This window comes from Malaya genurostris, chromosome 3, assembly GCF_030247185.1.
Source record: "Malaya genurostris strain Urasoe2022 chromosome 3, Malgen_1.1, whole genome shotgun sequence".
NCBI lineage: Eukaryota > Metazoa > Arthropoda > Insecta > Diptera > Culicidae > Malaya > Malaya genurostris.
In genome coordinates, this window is record NC_080572.1 from 106,164,534 (window position 1) to 106,186,778 (window position 22,245).

General features: G+C 36.9%; 3 protein-coding genes and 1 long non-coding RNA gene across 4 annotated transcripts; 2 read left to right on the plus strand and 2 right to left on the minus strand.

The window, feature by feature from the left end:
- The first annotated feature begins 2,518 nt into the window (after positions 1-2,518).
- LOC131438153 (small ribosomal subunit protein eS26) lies at positions 2,519-3,601 on the plus strand. Its single transcript, XM_058607984.1, has 3 exons — positions 2,519-2,596; positions 2,851-3,028; positions 3,278-3,601. Exons 1-3 carry the CDS (start codon positions 2,594-2,596, stop codon positions 3,442-3,444), a joined length of 348 nt encoding a protein of 115 aa, XP_058463967.1. The 5' UTR covers positions 2,519-2,593; the 3' UTR covers positions 3,445-3,601.
- A 2,966-nt stretch (positions 3,602-6,567) lies between these two features.
- LOC131436985 (uncharacterized) lies at positions 6,568-7,443 on the minus strand. The gene is made up of 2 exons (XR_009230683.1): positions 6,990-7,443; positions 6,568-6,913 (listed from the first exon to the last, which is right to left on the minus strand). It is a non-coding gene; the product is annotated as an uncharacterized LOC131436985 (long non-coding RNA).
- An 8,505-nt stretch (positions 7,444-15,948) lies between these two features.
- LOC131435635 (ATP synthase subunit beta, mitochondrial-like) lies at positions 15,949-18,161 on the plus strand. Its single transcript, XM_058603730.1, has 3 exons — positions 15,949-16,083; positions 16,206-16,973; positions 17,076-18,161. The coding sequence occupies exons 2-3, from the start codon at positions 16,254-16,256 to the stop codon at positions 17,868-17,870; spliced, it is 1,515 nt and encodes a 504-aa protein (XP_058459713.1). The 5' UTR covers positions 15,949-16,083; positions 16,206-16,253; the 3' UTR covers positions 17,871-18,161.
- Positions 18,162-20,601: 2,440 nt separating this feature from the next.
- LOC131437992 (PEST proteolytic signal-containing nuclear protein-like) lies at positions 20,602-21,946 on the minus strand. Its single transcript, XM_058607721.1, has 3 exons — positions 21,744-21,946; positions 21,322-21,507; positions 20,602-21,248 (listed from the first exon to the last, which is right to left on the minus strand). The coding sequence occupies exons 1-3, from the start codon at positions 21,769-21,771 to the stop codon at positions 20,857-20,859; spliced, it is 606 nt and encodes a 201-aa protein (XP_058463704.1). The 5' UTR covers positions 21,772-21,946; the 3' UTR covers positions 20,602-20,856.
- Positions 21,947-22,245: the final 299 nt, after the last annotated feature.

Here is a 22,245-nt window from a genome sequence, read left to right on the forward strand (position 1 = left end):
TGAATCTAAGTTTGTGAAAATCGGTTCAGCCATCTCCGAGAAAAGTTAGTGCAAAAAAACGTTACATACACACATACACACATACGCACACAGACATTTTGCGTACTCGACGAACTGAGTCGAATGGTATATGACACTCGGCCCTCCGGGCCTCGGTTCAAAAGTCGGTTTTCACAGTGATTGCATAACCTTTCTATATGAGAAAGGCAAAAACGGGTTATTGACAAAGAGTGTTACGATTTTTCGTATAGAATAGAAAGAAACATCCTCCTTCGGTATTTTCCTCCCGCCGCCGCTCGGCCGAAAACAACGAGGTCCTTGCACATGTGACCTGAATATCAGATGTCTGTTAAAGGTGAAATCTAGATAGATAACTTTGTCGGACCATTGGATGACCTCATACCGAATCGTATTCGGCATTCGTCTGATGGGACAGGTTTCGGAGATCTTGAATGTGGAAACAATATGACTAGAGTTTTTGCTGCATTGATCACAATTTTCCAGCTTGTAAAATATTCAGTTAGAGCGTCCAGACCTGTCTGTAGCTCAGAGCATAGGATGGGACCTATAGGATACTTTCTTGGGGTACACCAGCAGGAATAGTAAATCTTTCTAAAAGTGAAATTTTCAAACAATCTTGGAATGCAAGATAATTTTCGATAATTTGAATAAGATACATCGGAAAACTATAACGATGCAGTTTAAACACCAGGCCATCGTGCCACACATTGTCGAATGCCTTCTCAACATCCAATATTGCCATGACAGTCGTTTGGGGTACTGAATTGTTTTGCTGAATGACGTTGTTAACCCTTGTGAGTTGGTGGATGGTGGATCCGGGGGCCATCATATTTTTAGATTTTTCACAATAGCCATCAGTTCATTCGCAGTAAATCTACTTTCCTCCGGAACCAAGCTGTCTGATTGGTCAACCTCAGCTACGCTATCAGCAACGGCACTTTCGTAAAGACTAACAACGTTGAGTCCTAAATAGTGAGAAGACAAACTGCTGGCGTAGCGCATTTGCCTTCTCTACTGGTGTGATTAAAGGTATTCCTTCAGCTGCGTCCTAGGGTGAAATCAGAGGAGGTATAGGCTTCGGTTTTTTCTCAAGCACCTTCGTTAAGGATCAGAAGGGCTTTGAATATGAGAGAATTTGTCGAAGCTTTTGCTGGAATTTCCTGATGCGAAGTTTAGTTATCCTTTCCTGAATTATCTTAGTTAAGTTTTTGTAAAAGGTCTTTTTATCTAGGATGCCATTTCGTTGATAACATCTAAACCCGACTTCGAAACATCCGGTAGATGTTTCAAAGTCGGGTGAGTTTCTTGGTGACACTGTCAATTTGAAATGAGGAACTCGGCATATGTTGTACTAAAACCGTCCTATCACGAGCGACTGTAATTGAATGCTGGAAAGATGATAGGGCCGCATTGATTTCCATCTGAGTATCTAGTGGCAAATGAATATAAATAAGTTAGTCGGCAAGCACGAATCCATTTCGATTATGTCTTTTGTTTCCCCACAGCTCATGCCGTGCGTTCAGGTCCCCAGCAATGATGAATTTGTTCTGTCGTCGAGTGAGCATATTAAGATGTCGCCTCAATGACGCACGCGTACCATCCCGAAGATTGGTTTGTTTGGAGCAGTAGTTTTCTGCATATTCAATGTCAGATTTTTCAGTTTAATTTGAATAAACTCGGAACAAATGGTTCAAAACCCTCAAATTAGTAGAAAAAAACAAAAATAAACGTCTATAAAGACATGTCGCTACAGCATAATTACAAAGTTTCGCTGAAGTAGAGATAAACTTTACGCCTGTGTGAAGTTTCCAGTTACTATGCACAAGATTATAATTTACCACACATAACAGATATACAGGCTCGAACTAAATTATTCAAAATCCTGTGTAAATTTCAAATTTGCTATACGTTGGAAACACTACCGCCACCTACTCGACTATTCGCCGCAATCTTTCAAAACGTTCCACTACTTTCCGGAACGATATCAAAATCCTCCTGTCTGTTACATAAATATTCAAACTATAACAATTTTCACACTTATCACACGATTTCCCTAAGTGTTAAAGACAAATTTATTCCTGTGTCGCATAAATCACACAAGAATTCGATCAGAATAAAACAATAATAAAATTGCCATTTTAACCAACCACAAAACGAAAATCTAGCGTGAAGTGAATGTTGCACCCAAGATTGTGGCTCATGTGAAAGCGGCACCAATACCGTAGTCATACCTCGTGCCCATCGTGGTGCAAGCTGCAAGTGTTCGCCACGCTGATTGAGCAAATTTTACACACATTTCATATGTGAACCTGTACATCTGTTATATGTGAATTTACTAATGATGCTAGATTTTGCCAGACTTTTTCTTCGGGAAGGAGTTTTTATTTTTTAGCACTTGGCATCCCTGAGTGTATGGAACAGTGTAGCCGAGACTTAATGTAAAGTTTTGTTTGCCGATCGATGAACAGCGAAAGAAAATCGACCAAAGAAATGTCAAATAGAATTTTTACCAGTGTGAACGTTCATTTATCTTTCTCTACTTCCGTGGTTCTTTCAATAATCTGTCACCAAAATGGTAAGTCCAACGAAAACTTTATTTTTCATATTAGGTCACGATTAACGGTTTCTGAAAATATTTCTAAAATCATTCAAAAGTACTGGGATTATATTTTCCAGTGAAGTTAATCTCTTTAAACATTTAGTTTCTAGAAATTTCAATTTGTTTGATTTGCACTGTGCTTAGATTGCTTGTGTTCCGACATGCGTTTAAACATGGCGTTCGAATGTAAATAGTAAATGTTTCTCCATTAATTCATTTTATTATTCTAGACTAAGAAAAGGCGTAACGGAGGACGTTGTAAGCACAACAGAGGTCATGTAAAGGCTGTTCGTTGTACAAACTGTGCCCGTTGCGTTCCAAAGGATAAGGCAATTAAGAAGTTCGTGATCCGGAACATTGTCGAGGCTGCTGCTGTTCGGGATATTTCAGACGCATCAGTATACAGCGGTAAGTAAACATATTACATCTGTTTATGTTGACTTCGGATCAACATTGATTATCAGAACGGCTATATGGGATTGAAACTTCGTTAAAAGTTAATTGATTCAGGGAACTATCGTGATGAATAAACACCACTGATTATATGGCATGATATATAGTTTAAATATTTGCTATCTGACATGTAAATCGCAATTTAATTCAATTTTAATACATTATATGTCGAAGACTCATATATTGTCATATGTTTCTTTCCAGCTTATGTGTTACCCAAACTGTACGCTAAATTGCACTACTGTGTGTCGTGCGCAATTCACTCGAAGGTGGTGCGTAATAGATCGAAAGAAGCCCGACGAATCCGTACACCACCGCAGCGAGCTTTCCCGAAGGATATGAACCGGCAATCGAATGCTCAACGCAAGTAAGGTGGTTGATACTAACCGCAACTCTTGTGTGGCGATATCTCTTCTCTTTGATAGATATGATATTGTGCTGCGAAGGTGTAGTGCGGATTAAGCATATTGGATTTTGTCAGAAGCTGAGAAGAAAATGAGAAAATAGATCGGAATCTATAACAAAATATACCCTTGTTGTTTCCCAATACAATAGTCTTGATGACAAATCAAATCGATAGTCCCACGACAAAAGGGTTTAATTGCAAATAAGAGAATCTATTTGGTTACTTTCTTCTTCGATTATTACGAAGTCATTGAAGTTTTCAATGTCAATCGAAAGTTTGTTGTTTTGACTTGGAACTTATGCGAAGAGTTCAGCTTCAAATATACAATCAGTCTGGTAATTCGCGTAAAGAGAAAGTAGCCAAAGAAAAACTGGCATTTGAAGCTAGGCCTTTGGTCGTGAGGCGATCGCAAAACGCATTTTTGTTGGTTTGATTAAAAAAATTTTATATATTTTGTATGAAAGATGTATGTATGTATGTTTGACTCATTTTGTAGAAATCGGGAAAATATCTTCATGCAGAAAATTTCGAAGTCAATTTACGAACGAATGTAAAATTTGATTATGTATTTCGATCGAGTTCGATTTTTTTAAACAACAAACAATATTCGAAATACACAATGCCAATCTAATATTCGATTGAAATACAACATCGGACTATCAATACGATTCGATAGATGTTTGTGTCATTAGTCTCTAGTTCCGAAAAAACCGTAAGTAGTAAAATTGTGGTGAAATGGGGCTCAGAAGAGAAATTTAGTTTTTCTGCTTAATGCATTGTCTAAGAGAATTGATTCTAAGCCGCATAATCTTAAAACATAGCATGAAATTTTCAAAACGACAAAATGATTTAATCATTCAATGTATGTACATTGCGGCTGAACCCAGAAATTTTTTTTTAAATGAGTAGTTGAAAAAACTACAAAATATCAAAATCCCATTGCCCCCCGCAGTGGCCGGCGCTTCCGACGGCGGGTCGCCGGCGCACTCGCGGCCTTCGGCCGTCTCGACTTGAATCATCTATGACGAACAGAATATTGTGTTAGCATTAAATGAGATACTTATTTCAAATGATTGTGCTATTTACTACCCTTTATCACTTGAAGATTCAAAGTAAGATGATAAGTAAATTGAACAATGTTTCCAAACGATCTATTGTTAGTACACGTACAATAGATCGAAGTAACGACGAAAGGTTAGCTTGTTACTATGTAACATGCGAAAACAAATACCCAATTTAAAGAAGTTATGTTTGAAATTAAATTAATAGAGCTAAATGATTTAATACCCGTTATATAATTTGATTATTTTTTATTAAACTCGTTATTCTTAGTACCCTCTTTTTCAGACTTACAAAGCTTGAAATAAGCATAGTTGCTTGGAAATTACAGTTAATGAACATTCCTGAAATTTTATGGAAAATTATTTTCGTTGGACTGGTTCATTCTAGTCAGGCGCGTATCCAGGAAAAAATTTCGGGGAATGTTTTCATAATATAGGGGCGACCGGGGCACTTTTTAAAAATAGAAAAAAAAACATCCATTAAAACTGGGTTTTTACCCAAATCATCTATACCGCGTCATATGCAAACAATACAAAGTCAATCTATGAATCAAAATAATAGCAGGTTTATAAGATATTTAAGCTGTCCGGTCTAGCCCCTGTATCCCCTAATAATTTCTTGAGTTTTGCTGAGGAGGGGGGAGGTGCTTGTACCCACAAAACCCCCTCAAGTGTACGCGCCTGAATCTGCTAGATGCTGGTAAAACATCTGTTCCTATGTTGTTTCTAACAGTTTCTAGGTATTTGCTAGGAGATGGCATTCTGGGGAATTATACGTTCTGTTGTATGCCCTTTCTACTAATCAGTACTTTCGTGAATATGATTTTCTGGAAAACGGTACATTCTGGGGAAAATACTTCGTTGCTTTATTTTCTGGGAAATGGTTTTCGGGAGAAAGTAGTCGTTTAGTAATGCCGACGACACGACCTGCCACTCGTCTATCGAAACTGTATAGCGGCCCTTACACGTGACAATATTATTGTCAATCCAAAGTATTGTCAATACCGTCAATCCAATTGGTTTGGTAACTTGAGTCCACGTTTTTCGAAAAAATCAAGCGTTTGGAGTTTTAAATATTGCAACTGAATATCGAAATATTGAGAGAAGAGGTCATTGTACATATTTAACTGTTTCCTCTCTGGAGAGAAAGTATTGTAGTATTGATTAGCAGTTTTGATTTTTTGACAATATTTTCGTCAATCCAATGACGTTTCCATTACACGATCAAAAGTATTGTCAATACTCCTTGTATTGACAATAATATTGTCTCGTGTAAGGGCCGCTTATCGCAAATTTAACTACCCCTCAGAGCAAATTCAGCAGCTGCAAGATTCGTATGGGTGGTCTATAATGTAAATGAAACTGAAACAAACGTATCCCCAGCAATCCGTTTTAGTTTTATTTTTTCGAACAGTTCTACCGACGACACGACCTGCCACTCGCTTTTAAAACTGTATCGTAAATCGACCTACCCCTCAGTAACTGGTAATGTCAAAATGAGATCTTATGAAAAATGTTTGAAATTGGCAACGCGGTCTGAGAAATTGTTGTTTTCGAAATAACAGTTACAGTAACCCTAGTTACCATTGTTTATCTTTTCACAGCTAGCGGACTAGCTAGAGTGAAGAAAATTTCATCGTGAGACCAGAATGGTCTGCAACCCATTGAGGCACTCAGATGAACGTGTATGACCCCGAATGTTGGTGATGTGCTGCAATTTCGAAATTCGGTGAAAAGTCCCGATCGTTATTTTTTTTACTTTTAATGCAAATGTACTAAAACAGCTTAAATTATTTATATTTCGAATGTTTTTCGATCCAAATTCTTGTACATTTCTAATCAGATTTCACGAATTTCAAATGGCTTCATCAATATTTAATTTATATAAAAATTCAACAATAAATAAATGATTAAGGAACCGGTGAAACATGCTGTGATTACAATTTCAATCAACTTTAATCTGCGCTAACATTTACCGGTTTATTAGTAAATCATATTTCAAACGTCCGGAATAAATAAAAATGTAGAATGATGAAATCTATATTTATTGTGCTCGTATTACAGCAAGTCGTGTTGTAAGTAAATAGTTCTTGAGCGTGCTTTGTTGGTCGTGAGAAAATTTGTTTTGCTACCGATTATCATTAGGCAGATGGTGCTTGATTCTTATAATGAATCTCTTTTTAAACGCCTGTAGAAGCAGAGACAGTCAGTGGGCGGCTTGACAGGGACATTATCCTATCATTCAAATATTGTTGAAAGATACGTAGAAAATGTTTCAGAAAAATTCAGTGGTAAATATAGGCGGATATGTTCCATTTTGATAGATCACCATCACATCCTCATAGTGTTATCTCCATAATAACTGGTACATTCCTACAATGAATATATTTTAGCCTAACTTGATATATGTTAAAGTGTTTTACTTATAATACATCTTTTAAAGTATTACCTGTTTGTTTATTATGCCGTGCATGGCGACTATTTCGTAGCAACCACAGCAGTGATGCTTGTAAAATATATTTTTATTATTACCTAGGGGTCTTTCAATATTCGATAACTGGCGGTAAATCGCTCACGAACACTTTTTATTCCAATTTTGCTTCGGAGTGTCTGGTCGTGTCGTCGGTTCTACTGTCAAATTTAAAACTGGTATACATTGCCGTTCTATTTTTTCTATATAGTGGTTTTCAGCTGGACATAGAATGCGACGGAATCGTCGCAGGATAGCGAAATAATGAGCGTCAGAACCACTGATGCCAGGTTTGCAGATTGGTATGTAAATTTGCAATTTCGTTTGTTAGCAGACTTTGCAATTAAGCCGACTTTTTTGCAGATTTTCGAAATTTTTATAAACTTTCGTCCATTTTAATGACTTTTGCTATTTATGTAGGGTTTTCGTTTGGTTTTTTCTAAATATTGAGGTCGCATAGGACCATTTCTAATACGCAGACGCCTAAAATTTCACCTGGCATCGCTGCCAGAAAATTGGACAGTTGTTTTAACCTCTTCGCTGTCTGTTGTATTGAAATTAACTAGCATTAGAGCCAAAAGAAAAATTAATCGGCTGTTGGATTGAGGCCAATTGCATTTTCAACTGGTAAAATTCCTTAGCGACAATTGTTACTTCATTGTTCATCGAAAGCATCAACAAATGTATATCTGTCAAAGACGACCAACTTTTTAGAGTAGACAAATAGCACAATCGAATAAAGCACGAGGTTTTGAAAACCAAGGCGTCGATTAATACAAAATATAAATGAAAACGAAACATACTAAGCACAAAATAACCATTATGTACTATTCAGACGATCCGTCTTCTTTTGTCACAGTCAATCTCCGTCACCGGCACCGTCAACATTAATTACATGCATTCTTATGGAGCCATTCACACGTAACGTCACCGTCACGGAACATCTTGACAGACGGAGCGTGTGAACGTTCCGGTAAAGAAAGTATTAAACTAATTTTGACGGAAGCTGTCGTTCTGGTGACGGTGACGGAAGGAGGCGGATCGTCTGAATCGTACATTATGTCAAATAAAGAGCACACGCTTAAAAAATCCGTGCAAGTTGTAGCCGTAATCTGCCACATACGCATTATCAATATGAATTCATTATGACTGAAGTTTTCTTAATAATAAATAAAAAATTAGTCATTGTAACGGTCAATTTAAAAAATATTTTTTTCTGGCTTGTGGTCTCGAAGGGGTTGAATCGATGGGAATGACAGTTTCGCTATCTTTGAGGCATTTTGTCGCAATCTCATCGCATCGCAATCTTTTCTAGCCGACAGTGAAAATCACTATATTTGAAACACAGATAAAACGCTGCTAGGGCTGCCAGTTTATTTTGTAATAATTTCTAGATTTAAATTCTAAAACTGACATAAATTATGCATCTAGAACTAGAACACTCCTGAATATGCCCTCAGTAACTGGTAATGTCAAAACGAAATCGCCTGAAAAACTATTGAAACTGGCAACACAAGTTGATAGATTATTGATTTTAAATAACAGTTACCATAGCCTTGGTTACTGCATATTGGAGACTTGGGAAATGTAAACAAAACAAACTGCCCCGAGTGGAACTATCATTCAGTTTAATTGGATAGAGGTCTTCGTTAAGGTTGGCTGGTGCTCGAACATATAAAAAATGACTTCCAGACAATTCAATATTCATGGATGTTTGTTAAATAGTTCAACGTAACCATACTTAGATCTATAATGACTATCTGCTATGTAAATGAGTTTTTAAATGGTGTAAAGTTTTGCAGTCATATAATCCCTCATTGCGAAACTTTTTATCAGTCCGATCATCAGAATTTAGTATTGAAAGCATATTTGTTATTTTCTAATGACTTTCTAAAGTAAAACCATTTCAATTCGCCCCTTGTTCCAAATCGTTCAACCCTCGTTGCTAATCAGCATACATGTTGTGAAACAATGCGCTGTCATATTTTGGAAACTCCTCTACTTCTACTCTCAGTGATTTGAGGTCTTCGCAAAGTGCGTGTATACTTCGATGAATATGAAAGGCACTTAAACAGCACGGGAATCAAATTTTTCGGTATATTAGATCTGATCAAAATTATAGGTTTTGAAGTGCACATCGAAAGCCAAACAGGTCTCCTTCAAATAATCTGATTTTTTGTGTCTCAAATAGAAAACAGACTGTAACTCTGGTCTACCATAAAGCTGCTGGAACTTGTTGAAGTTGTCGAGTGTAAAGAGTGTCTGATACAATTTAACAAAGAAGTCTCATTTTCATTTCGTAAAGACTGGTACTAACTTTCGGGTTGGTTGACAGTATGTTAAGCAAAAGTGATGTTTCGGAAACTCGATTGGATATTTCTAAAAAGAAAGACCATCATCATGGATGAGTTAGATGACTACACTGCAGATAGAGCTAATGGGTAGCTGTGGATGATATAGGATGACGCCTTGCGACACTACTTCTAGTATCAGATTTGATTAATGTACTATTGTAATCGGCGCAAATCTAAAAAGAACGTTGAAAAAAAATTTAAATTTATATAAAAGTTTCACAACTTTCTCAAATGATTTTTTTTTATTTATTATAACGTTCCTTGGTTACTAGTTCATAGCAACTTAAACAGTGTTGCTTAAGAAGATTATTTCCATGATTATCGAGGGGTCGCCATATTTATGGTAACTGGCGGTAAACCACTCACGAACACTTTTTGTTCAGATTTTTCCTCGGAGTGCCTGGTCGTGTCGTCGGCAATGCTGTAGCTAACAATGTCGTTTACATTTTTCTTGGTTACCAGCTTAGAGGTTTTGCTCACAAAAAATTATGATCAAATTTACATATCTCGCTTTCAACAAAACACTACCCCAGACCAATTTTAAAAGGTCATATCTCAGCCATCTATGCGAAATAAAAATAATGCACCAGTATAAATGGAAAACTCATCATCAGATTCAGAGCCGTAGTGAGCGTATCAGGCGCTCGAGGCAAAGGATAAACACTTACATTTTGTGTTAACAAACACAATGAAAACGAACAAACTATTCTATTTCTTTATATAGTTTACATATTCAATAACACATAAATTTATAAATGGATCTTTCTTGATTTTATCGCAGCGAATGCATCTATTGCACTGCCAATTTTTGATGAAATATATCCCTATATATAATTTCACGATTAGGTAATTGCTTTTGAAACCAGAAAATTGTAAACCGACGTCCATCTAATACATCGAAATTTTTTAAAACGGTGTCTTTTCCGTGGTCTGATGCATGTAAAACCACAGACTAACAGACATGACACTCAAATTGGGTCATTTTAAATATACCTTCAATTGGGACAGTACTCGCATATGTCATGATGTCGCCACGTTACCCAATCAAAAACATCCAGTCTGTCATCTAGAGTGTGTTTATTTTTTGATTTACCAACAGAGTTGTCATTCATACATAATTATCTGTAATGTACTGATTTGTATACGTCCATGCGTATTTCATGCAGGATACAGATTTAAAACGTATTGCCAAAACTAAATACAGAATTGTGCCTACTTCTCAACCTGCAACGCAAAATCGAATCCATGTTTTGTTAAGTTATTTACTTGCTTCTGGCCTGCCGTCATTTAATTTCGGGTGAAAATTACCAACACAATCAAAAGTAGCATAGATGACTACAGGTTCATTTCACATCGGGCCCGATATTGAACTTTTCAAACATTCCGTGTGAAAGAATATTACAGCTATGTATATACCAGAAACCAATAATCTGTTTCACCTACCTGAGAAGCAATTTTTCTGAACAACATTGAGAAAAAAAATTTGTCGCCTTCAAAAATAGCTAGAAAAGATAAATAACAGTTCGGCTGAAAAGTTCGTATCGTTTAATAGAAACACACATTTTTTTGCCAAAATTCGTTTTTATTATTCAACATAATTGCCATCAGAGGCGATACAGCGATTATAGCGATCTTACAACTTTTCGATACCATTTTTGTAGTACGATTTGTCGTTTGCCTCAAAATAGGCCTCAGTTTCAGCGATTACCTCTTCATTGCTTCTAACTTTTTTACCAGCGAGCATTCTCTTGAGGTCTGAGAACAGGAAAAAGTCACTGGGGGCCAAATCTGGAGAATACGGTGGATGAGGAAGCAATTCGAAGCCCAATTCGTTCAATTTCAGCATGGTTTTCATCGACTTGTGACACGGTGCATTGTCTTGATGAAACAAAACTTTTTTCTTTTTCAAATGAGGCCGTTTTTTTTTAAATTTCCTCCTTCAAACGCTATAATAGTCACTGTTGATGGTTTTTCCCTTTTCAAGGTAGTCGATGAGAATTATACCATGCGAATCCCAAAATACAGATGCCATAACCTTACCGGCCGATTGTTGAGTCTTTCCACGTTTTGGGTTCGGTTCATCGCGTGCAGTCCACTCAGCTAACTGTTGATTGGACTCCGGAGTGGAGTCCATTGTTATATATCGACGAAAAAATCGGTTTTATTTCGATATAACAGGTCCAAACACTGCTCAGAATCATCAATTCGTTGTTGTTTTTGATCGATTGTGAGCTCACGCGGCACCCATTTTGCACAAAGCTTTCTCATATCCAAATATTCGTGAATAATATGTTCAACACGTTCCTTTGATATCTTTAGGGTGTCAGCTATCTCGATCAACTTCACTTTACGGTCATTGAAAATCATTTTGTGGATTTTTTCACGTTTTCTTCGGTAACAGCCTCTTTTGGACGTCCATTGCGTTCATCGTCTTCGGTGCTCATATGACCAGTACGAAATTTTGCAAACCACTTACGAATTGTTGCTTCGCCCGGTGCAGAGTCTGGATAACACTCATCAAGCCATTATTTGGTATCGGCGGCACTTTTTTCATAAAAAAGTAGTGTGTCATAAAATTCCTTTTTTTCCATTTTTTTCACAATAACAAAAGTAGCTTCACTCAAAATGCAATATCTCACAAACTAATAATCAGACAGCTGTCAAATTTATACACGTATCTTTTGAAGGTTGGTACTAACTGAAAATGGTATGGATTTAATTCTAGTGGCGCCCTCTCATAGAAACGATACGAACTTTTCAGCCGATCTGTTATATTATCAACGAAATCCCATAATTTATTGCGACGGTTCATTTTCGAATGTTATACAAAGCCTTCATTTTCAAATATTCTAAAAAGTCTCGGGTAATCAGCAGGTTGTGTTTCAGAAATTATCAGCGTTTTAGTGGATACTGTTATCGATTGAAGGATCTTAAAAAAGATTGTTAGGTCATAATAATATGTATATTTACTACTCATTACAATTCTAATTAATGATGATTAAATGTAACAAGTTAAAATGTACTTTCTTCAATTTATGAAATTAGTACTGGGCGGCAGAATTAGATCTTATAAGTATTTGGGAATTGAAGAACTGCATTAAAATAACCAGAGTATTTTATAGACCTTATCAGAAATAGTAACAATATATAAAATAGTATAATCTTATTCACAAATTATATAATTTTAATACTGGAACAGATGTGTCGTTTTTTACAATATAGGCAAATAAAGTTTTTTTTGTTAAATTTATTTGTGAAGCAGATCTAAAATTGTAAACATAAGATGTTTTCGGGTTCTCTTTATGTTAATTATTTCTTCTAAATAATGTTTAAGCAATGTTAAATGGCCGAAAATGTATCATTGACACTGTTTTACCTCATTTGATACAAATATTGCAAATACTACTATTCTTTATGACATGTTTAATTACTTTATGCTGGAATCACCGATATTGAAACCATCGATATATTTTCCTAAAAGTTTGCAATCAGATAAATCACAATCTAAATTAAAATTCTCAATATTTCGAAAATATAATCTTTTTAATTTCGAAATAGGCCATTAGAAATTAGACATGTTTTCATATGAATTTTGAAGAGCGAAAAGATCGGTTGAAAGGAAAAGAAGATTTATCGTTGTTCTTGATACTTATCGTTTCGATTTGTAATACTCGAACAGAATCGATGCGATTTTATAATTATTTTTAACACGTAAATAGTATGTGATAGTTACATTCATTTTAGTGGATGTTTGTATAACATTCATATTCATCTCGTAAAATATTCAATTTGGTGTTTGAAACTTTTTAAAGGTGATCCTTCACGTAACTCCAACGTGAATAATTATTTGAGTGTCTGATATCTTTGACTTGTGGAAGCAGAGTGAGAAATGTTTTATTCGTAGCTGTAAAGTTTCTGTTATAGACAAGACAATTTTGTTATCTTACCGGAACGACGTGTTTCAAAAGATCGTGGCAAACAGTCGTGTAGGTGGCAACGTATAGCAAATTTGAAATTATTACAGATTTTCGAAAATTTCGCTCGAGTCTGTATATCTATTTTCTGTGTTACTAATAAATCTGTGAAAATGGCATCTCTGGTTAGCGTCCAGCGTTGCCAATTGGGGTTGTCGCGAATCTTGAATGGATTTAGCTCTTCATTGTTAAGGACTATTCACACATACCCGGTCCGGTTCAGTACCGGCACGATACTGTGCATGCACTCAGGCAAAAAATATATGGAATTTCATAATGATTTCGTATGGTTTTTAGCCACAAGAATATCGTAAGCGAATCATAAGGCCGCCTTATGAAATCACGAAAATTGGAATTCCAATAAAACGCCTTATGAAATTCATACGAACTTTTTAGGAATATTGTGCGAAATTTCTATAACAAACATAACTTCTCTCATATATTGTGGAGTTCATATGTTGTTCGTATGAAAACTATTATAGTGATAGATGAGATGTATGTTGCAGAGGTATATTGTTCATATTAATCTTATGAAATTATGATTTTGGTGATTTTTGATGCATCATAAGATTTGCCTTATGATTTTTACTACTCAATTTGCTTGAGTGTGGATACTGATATTATTCCATTCGTTTTCTATGCGCGCATTCACACCTGTCCAGCACAGTGCCGGTTCAGTGTAGCGTCCGTCCGACAAACTGAAATTCGTCGTCACCGATATTTTTTTTATTTTCACTGAAGTCGGTACACTCAAGCAAATTGAGTAGTGAAAATCATAAGGCAAATCTTATGATGCATCAAAAATCACCAAAATCATAATTTCATAAGATAAATATGAAAAATATACCTCTGCAATATACATCTCATCTATCACTATTATAGTTTTCATACGAACAACTTATGAACTTCACAATATATGAGAGATGTTATGTTTGTCATAGAAATTTCGCACAATGTTCCTAAAAATTGCGTATGAATTTCATAAGGCGTTTTATTGGAATTCCTATTTTCGGGATTTCAAAGGCGGTCTTATGATTTGCTTACGATATTCTTGTGGCTAAAAATCATACGAAATCAATATGAAATTCCGGATATTTTTTGCCTGAGTGTATGTCACTGCATTTGCTGTGTAGGAACGGAAGGGTTCCGACAAAAAAAGAACACTGACGGCGCACTGAAGGCACTTTCACTGAACCGTCACGGAACTGAAGTGTGAATAGTCCTTTAATCTGGCTGTCAGTTTGAGCCAGAATCAGCTTCTATACCAGTGCTGCCAACTATACCGATTTTTTTATTCGATACAGGAATACAGATATGCTCTCTTAAGCTCTCTCTCGTGTAAGGGCACGAGACAATATTATTGTCAATACAAGGAGTATTGACAATACTTTTGATCGTGTAATGGAAACTTCATTGGATTGACGAAAATATTGTCAAAAAATAAAAACTGCTCATCAATCCGACAATACTTTCTCTCCAGATAGGAAACTGCCAAATATGTGCAATGAACTCATCTCTCAATATTCCAATTCTCATTTGCAATATTTGAAGCTTCAAACGCTTGATTTTCTCGAAAAATGCGGACTCAAGTTACCACACGCTTAGAAAAAGTTACTCAGAGTTTGAGTACTAGTTACTCATTTTCAAATGATACATGGAAACGTCAAAAATTGAGTAGTTATCATCAATGATATTGAGTAACTTCTACTCTAAATTTGAGTTTAACGCAAGAACTCGTTTTTTTGTCACTATTCGCAAGATCAGTCTAAAAGTTGTAATAACCATTTGTAGCAACAGGTTGTATTTTTTGTTATTGAGATCGCGTGTTTCGAGGGTGAGTCGCTTAACACAAACGGTGTTGTGTCTGCAAAAATCGGAATGATAAACTCCGTGTTTTGCTTTAGAATGGAAACGAATATGCTCAAATGTCATTTATGAGGAATAAGTGTATGATTGGTGCCTGAGCATAACTGACATGTATGTTAATTTGCGATTGACACACAACTCAAAGCGACCACCACTTGATATAGTATTGAGTTCAATTACTTAATATTTTAATACAATACACTCAGAAAAGGAGCAATTTTTTTGCAAATATGGTATATGTGAAATAAAATTTCACTTAAAATTTGAGTGATAGTTACTCTATTTTTGGTACACGTACAAATTGAGTATTACTCAGTAAATGAGTAGATTTTACCCAAATATCGTTTCCAGTGGAAGAACTCAAATTTGAGTAACTTTGGAGTTACTCTAAATTAGAGTTGTTCCACTTTTTCTGTAGATGAGTGAGATCTTACTCATTTTTGAGTAACTATTTTTAAGCGTGCAAGTCAATTGGATTGACGGTATTGACAATACTTTGGATTGACAATAATATTGTCACGTGTAAGGGCTGCTTTAAAATACCGATAATTCAATTTTCATACAGATGAATACCGATTTTCAGTTTTTGTGTTTGGTTTCATAGGGTTAAACTAAGTAGAGCGTCTTTTTTTGCTCGCAAAACTAGTCTCTTTGTTAAATAGAATTTGGATATTTCGAGTTAAGATATTGTACAGATTGATTTTTTGCCATGTACAGATTTTTGAAAAATAGTTGGCACCTCTGTTCTTTACTTCAAGTAGACATCTTGAAAATTGCATGAACTCTCTCTTGCTGTCATATTCACAGCAATAACTCACTTCAACACGAACGGTGTAGTCTGCAAGCGTTTTCTTCATTTTTGGACCGAATGTCATAAGGGTAAGTGGGTATGATGGCGTTGAACTAACTCATAAGAGTGAGATAGAAGAAGTTTGCGTAATCACCTCCATGTTAGATAATTGCATTTTTTGTAGAAAATTTTATATATCGTTTATTTCCAGGCTGACGATCCAAAAAAGATACGAGTTAGAGCACGAGAACTGTGAAATATGTTTTCGTCGATGAGATCGCTTATGGGCGTAGCTGCTCGGGCCGAGCAGGTCCTAGCTCGGGGTTTTGCGGCGAAGGCAGCAGCAAAGGCAGCTGCCGGTGCCCAAGGTAAGGTAGTGGCCGTTATTGGTGCCGTCGTGGACGTTCAGTTCGATGACAATCTACCGCCGATTCTGAATGCCCTGGAGGTCCAAGGACGTAGCGCCCGGCTTGTACTGGAAGTTGCGCAACATCTCGGTGAGAACACCGTGCGCACAATTGCCATGGACGGTACGGAAGGTCTGGTGCGTGGACAACGAGTTTTGGATACCGGTTCTCCGATTAGAATTCCGGTCGGAGCGGAAACTCTTGGTCGTATCATCAACGTCATCGGTGAACCAATCGATGAGCGCGGTCCTATCGATACTAACCTATCGGCTCCAATTCATGCCGAAGCTCCAGAATTTATAGAGATGAGCGTTGAGCAGGAGATTTTGGTTACCGGAATTAAAGTGGTTGATCTACTTGCGCCGTACGCCAAGGGTGGTAAGATTGGTCTGTTTGGTGGAGCCGGGGTCGGCAAAACTGTATTGATTATGGAACTGATTAACAACGTTGCCAAGGCTCATGGTGGTTACTCCGTGTTTGCCGGTGTCGGTGAACGCACTCGCGAAGGTAACGATTTGTACAACGAGATGATTGAGGGCGGTGTAATCTCTCTGAAGGATAAGACTTCCAAGGTGAGAATCAGTCATCAAACTTCTTTAGTCGATCTTAATTTAAAGCTCTATCATCATTGGTATAAGTGTAAAGTGAAATATATTCTTTTATTTTATTACTAGGTCGCCCTGGTCTACGGGCAAATGAACGAGCCCCCCGGTGCCCGTGCTCGAGTTGCATTGACTGGACTAACAGTTGCTGAATATTTCCGTGATCAAGAAGGACAAGACGTGTTGCTTTTCATCGACAACATTTTCCGCTTCACTCAAGCTGGTTCAGAGGTGTCTGCTTTGTTGGGTCGTATTCCATCTGCTGTCGGTTATCAACCAACTCTGGCCACTGACATGGGTAGCATGCAGGAGCGCATCACCACCACTAAGAAGGGATCCATTACTTCGGTACAGGCTATCTACGTACCGGCTGATGATTTGACTGATCCTGCTCCAGCCACCACATTTGCTCACTTGGACGCCACCACTGTCTTGTCGCGTGCTATTGCCGAATTGGGAATCTACCCCGCTGTGGATCCTCTTGATTCTACCTCACGTATAATGGATCCAAATATCATTGGAGCCGAGCATTACAACATTGCTCGTGGCGTGCAGAAAATTTTGCAAGATTACAAGTCACTCCAAGATATTATCGCTATTTTGGGTATGGATGAATTGTCTGAAGAAGACAAGCTGACTGTTGCACGTGCTCGCAAGATCCAGCGTTTCCTGTCTCAACCCTTCCAGGTCGCTGAAGTTTTCACTGGTCATGCCGGTAAATTGGTTCCACTAGAGGAAACCATCAAGGGATTCACAAAAATTCTCAATGGAGAATTGGATCACTTACCTGAAGTAGCTTTCTACATGGTTGGCCCGATTGAAGAAGTCGTCGAAAAAGCCGAACGTTTGGCTAAGGAAGCTGCCTAAAGTGAATCGACTGTGTAGAAAAACGAATCAGCAGTAAACAGTAATTAGTCTACAGTAGAGAGCAAGATGGAACCAGTTCTTCCGAGTGAAGCTCAAGAGGGGACAACGAAGCCCTCCCACTTTGTTCGGAGTCTTCTCTTAGCTTAATTCGATGTAGTATGTAGGACTTAGGCACAGGAACAATTCGGTACTCAAGTACTTCGTTATGTAATCGTATGTCTTGTTTACGAAAAGAGGGGAACGTGAAAATATGGTTCAAAATATAGACTTATGATATTGATCGTGATAAAAGTGTTTACCGTGTGCTGGATTTAATGAAAGAAAGTTCATTGTTGAATCCAAAATAGTAACTTCAGTGTAATACTAAGTATTCCATAGTACACCATGTTGTGAGTTTTTAAGTGTTCTGTTCTGGTGTTCTTCACTTCAAAGTATATGTTATGTAATGGTTCGTTCCGTATGCAATCATATTTTCTAGAAAAAGGCAAATTCGGCAATATTGTATGAGAAGGACATATAGATCGATGGGCCATTGAGATTGTTGCAAAACATACACCCTCATTCTTGTTTACGGTCGTATGCCATACGTTCGAAAGTATATCAAATTCGTATTTCCGTTTACGTTCGAATCGATCGCACTTTTAAACATCGTACATGCATAGAAACAACGCCCATCCAATTTTAAACTATCAGTTCTGGTACAGACTTGTAGTAATGAGTTGTAATGAAAAATCTTTGATATCATTTGTTACTGGACTCATTTTTTCGCTAATTTTGTATCATAATGCTTGTTTACGTCCGTATCGACTATACGACGAACACATACTTTCGAACGAATGCGAAAAAGCCATTCTTGTTTTCACTTAAATGTGTACGAACGCGATGCCAATGCAAAAGAAGGATCGGTACCTGCGCTAGGCAGGGGATTCCAAGCATCAAGGAAGTGACAAATGGTACATAATAAATAAATATCGTACTCAGAACCAATTTTATTCAAGTCGGTAAATGGTGAAATTTTCAAATTAAACTTCGTGCAAAGTAAAAAAGCACTTAAAATAGCAGTCCGATGAGTAGTATCTGCGAAAAATATGTAGCATTTTCTTGCATTTTTTCATGCTTTCGATAGTCTACATACTTATTAGATTGGTAAAATCATGTATTTTATATAAAATGAAACATGTTTTCCATAGAGTACCTATTAGATGTAAAATTTGATCCACAAAGCTTGGAACCGCGCATATATTCGAAGGCTCGCCAGAAAAACAAAACATCATTTTACTATCACCCCTATTCTGTATTTCGATCGAATCGTATTTTGTCGAATGGATGTAAAAATTTACATTCTCTAATTCGATCGAGTGATGCTTTTGTATGAAAAACTCGAACTCGATCGGGCTACAGAATACCAAATTTCGTATTCGATCGAAACAATCTAATTCGAACGAAATACAGAAACGGGGTGGATGACTGCTATGCTTTCTAAATGTTCTATGCAAAACACACATTTATGATTTGATTGCAAGTCACCTTTAGATACGAAAATATTTTTTTTTTAAATCGGTTAAACTTTTTTCAATGTATTCGAACGGTTGATTCGCAACATTAAACTGACGGATCGAAACCACGGCATTTCGTCTATTCGTTTGTAAACGCGAATGGGACTACGTACGAAATTTTGAAGCTAAACTTGCATACATTCTAGAGTTTCGCATATGGTTAATCACAATAATTGGACTCATTTCATTAAGGCTCAGCATTTATTTGAAGAAGTTTACTGATATTTGAATATTTTGTGGCAAACGAGTCGCGTTCGAATTAATTCGAGTGAAAACAAGAATGGCTTATTCGTATTCGTTTGAAAGTACCTGTTCGTCGTATGGTACGATACGGACGTAAACAAGAATGAGGGTGATAACGTTCATTAATCGGGTTTAAATTCATCTTATACCAGGATCGTATTTATCTTATACCAGAATCGTATAGCGAATCCTAGACCTCAAACCTACACAACTACGCGGTAACTATGGAAGAGAATGATGAATCTTCGTCATTCCGGAAAGTAGGTGAAGTATCAACATTTCCTTTCATCCCTATCTTTCCCTATGAATGATGGAGATGGGGCGATATTCAGTTTGAGTTGGAATGGTATCAATTACTCAATTAGTAGGAAACATGCTGATATCAGTGTGCAATCCGCCAAGACTATCGTTACAACGCAACGCACTAGATATCTCGGGTATTTTAACCCTAATGTTTAATTTTCAAACGAGTGCGGGTTGGAATAAGGAATTTGCATTAAAGGATTCATTTTCAATTAACCGAAAGTTAACCAGACAGGCTCGGATTGGTGGTTCAATGCATAGGGCGCTGGTCTTACTTACAAGCCCAGTTGTCATATATTCGAACCCCGACCTGGAAGGATTCTTAGTGTCAGTAGGATCGTAGTACTAGCCATGCAATGAATCGGCTGCGAAGTCTGATAGAACAGAACGGTCAAATTCCGCGGAAGGAATGTAATACCGGGACTTTGTTTTTGCTTGGGTTGGGGATCGGGTTGAAGAAAATGAATTGGGGTTCGGGTGAAGGCTCATACTGTAAATGGGTTATTTTATTTAAATATTGCCCAAGATTTTTCTTTCAGTTTCGTATTTTCTTTACTTAGGATTCCAAATGACGTATTGACAAGTTGATATGTCACGCAGGGTTATCGGACACGAATAATTTAGACATATTATTTTATATTGGTCTATATATATGAAATCGCCAAGATCATTCATCGTGCAGATATGGTCTAGTCAAAACAACTGCTTTTAAAGTACAATAAGTAGCCTAGGTAATTTTCTTACCCAAATGAATTGGCTGTCCTGTCCGGGAACACACACTCAAATAGAAATAGTTAATTATTAAATCCATAGATCGAAGCTAAATTTCATCCGATGTGCATCAGGGTTTGGGGAATGGTTTTCTATTCCGTCTGATCCACAATTTAGCCGTCAGTCAAGGAGTTCATCTTTTTTTCAAATATTTTTTTAGAGTCGCAAAAACCGTGCTTAGTTTTTCCAAAAGAGTTGGGGCCGGAAGAAGTTGGAGTCTCACGACCGATGTTTCGCATTCGCATACGACATTCGGCAGGCATTTCCTCAGGCTCTTCATCACTATCGTCTCCGGCAAATGCATTTGCTATTGGTTTCATTAATTTCGGTGTTTCCTTTTTGGCACCGGCTTTTAGTGACATTTGGATCGCTGTTGGTTTAGATTTTTGCATTTGAAAAATGGCCGTAGAACTAGGTTTTGTTGCATCTGCAGTCGGTTTCTTAAAATCAAATCCGATTTTGGTAGTTTCAACTGGCGCTGGTGTACTTTCTTCCGAGCTTGATCCTTAAAAAGAAATCTCATATTCTTAGAGAAAATCATTTGCAACCATATGTAGTCTTTAGACAAACATTCTCACCATCGCTGTCGTCTCCACTGGAGCTAGAACTAGTCTGTTTCGGTACAGCTTCTCGCAATTGTTTTTCTTTCCTTTGTCTCTCCTCGTCCAACTCACGTAGCCTTCTTTCAACCGGTGAACATGAACGACTTCTGGACCTACTTTGGTTTTGACTAGAAAAATCCTCCCGACGTGACCGCGAATGTCCTGTAGCAAAGTTGAAGGGGCAAATACAACTGGCAAAATTAAATATCGACGTTTCAATGTAATTCGTTTATATTTAACTGATATAAAAGACAAATTAATTAACATATACATATTTCTGTTAGTAGAAAACCAGATGTACTATCTTTAAATTGATCATCTACTTATGAAGACAAAGGATATTTAGGAAGAGGAGAAATGTACTCCAGAAGAAATTTTTCACTTGCGACTTGTAGTACCTTCAGTTTTTTTATCCCAACGACTCATTGTAATTTATTGAGATTTTCACTTAATTGAGCAATCTATGTTATTTTCATCAATATTTGAACTTTTTGTAAGATTAGATACTATTCTGTTCACAATATTAAATTTATAAAAAGTATCTCGCACAGAGCATTTGAAAATTACAATATTAAATTATTCTGACGTTTCGGGGATAGGTACACGCAGAGATGCCAGATATTTTCATAGAAAATCTGTATTGCTTTGCATAAAAAATCTGTATTTATCTGTATTCACTAATAAAATGAAATTTATATGCGGCCATTACACGAGACAATACTACTGTCAATACAAGGGGCCGTATGAATAAAATGTAGTAAAGTTTGTTGTTTGTAGTATCTTCTCAAAAACATAGTCCACAGAGTAAAACACATTTGGTTTGGTTTTAATTTCTCTACTTCACTTCATCAGCAAACACACGAGTAGCAACCTCTGGAGCTACCTACCGAAAAATTAAAT

Excerpts from the sequence above, each read along its gene's own strand:
- LOC131437992 (XM_058607721.1), bottom strand. The coding sequence starts at position 21,771 with ATGAGTCGTTGGGATAAAAAAACTGAAG. Across the intron at positions 21,508-21,743 it reads TTGGGATAAAAAAACTGAAG|GACATTCGCGGTCACGTCGG; the intron begins GTACTACAAGTC and ends ACTTTGCTACAG. Across the intron at positions 21,249-21,321 it reads CAGTGGAGACGACAGCGATG|GATCAAGCTCGGAAGAAAGT; the intron begins GTGAGAATGTTT and ends TTTCTTTTTAAG.
- LOC131435635 (XM_058603730.1), top strand. The coding sequence starts at position 16,254 with ATGTTTTCGTCGATGAGATCGCTTATGGGCGTAGCTGCTCGGGCCGAG. Across the intron at positions 16,974-17,075 it reads TGAAGGATAAGACTTCCAAG|GTCGCCCTGGTCTACGGGCA; the intron begins GTGAGAATCAGT and ends TTTTATTACTAG.
- LOC131438153 (XM_058607984.1), top strand. Across the intron at positions 3,029-3,277 it reads AGACGCATCAGTATACAGCG|CTTATGTGTTACCCAAACTG; the intron begins GTAAGTAAACAT and ends GTTTCTTTCCAG.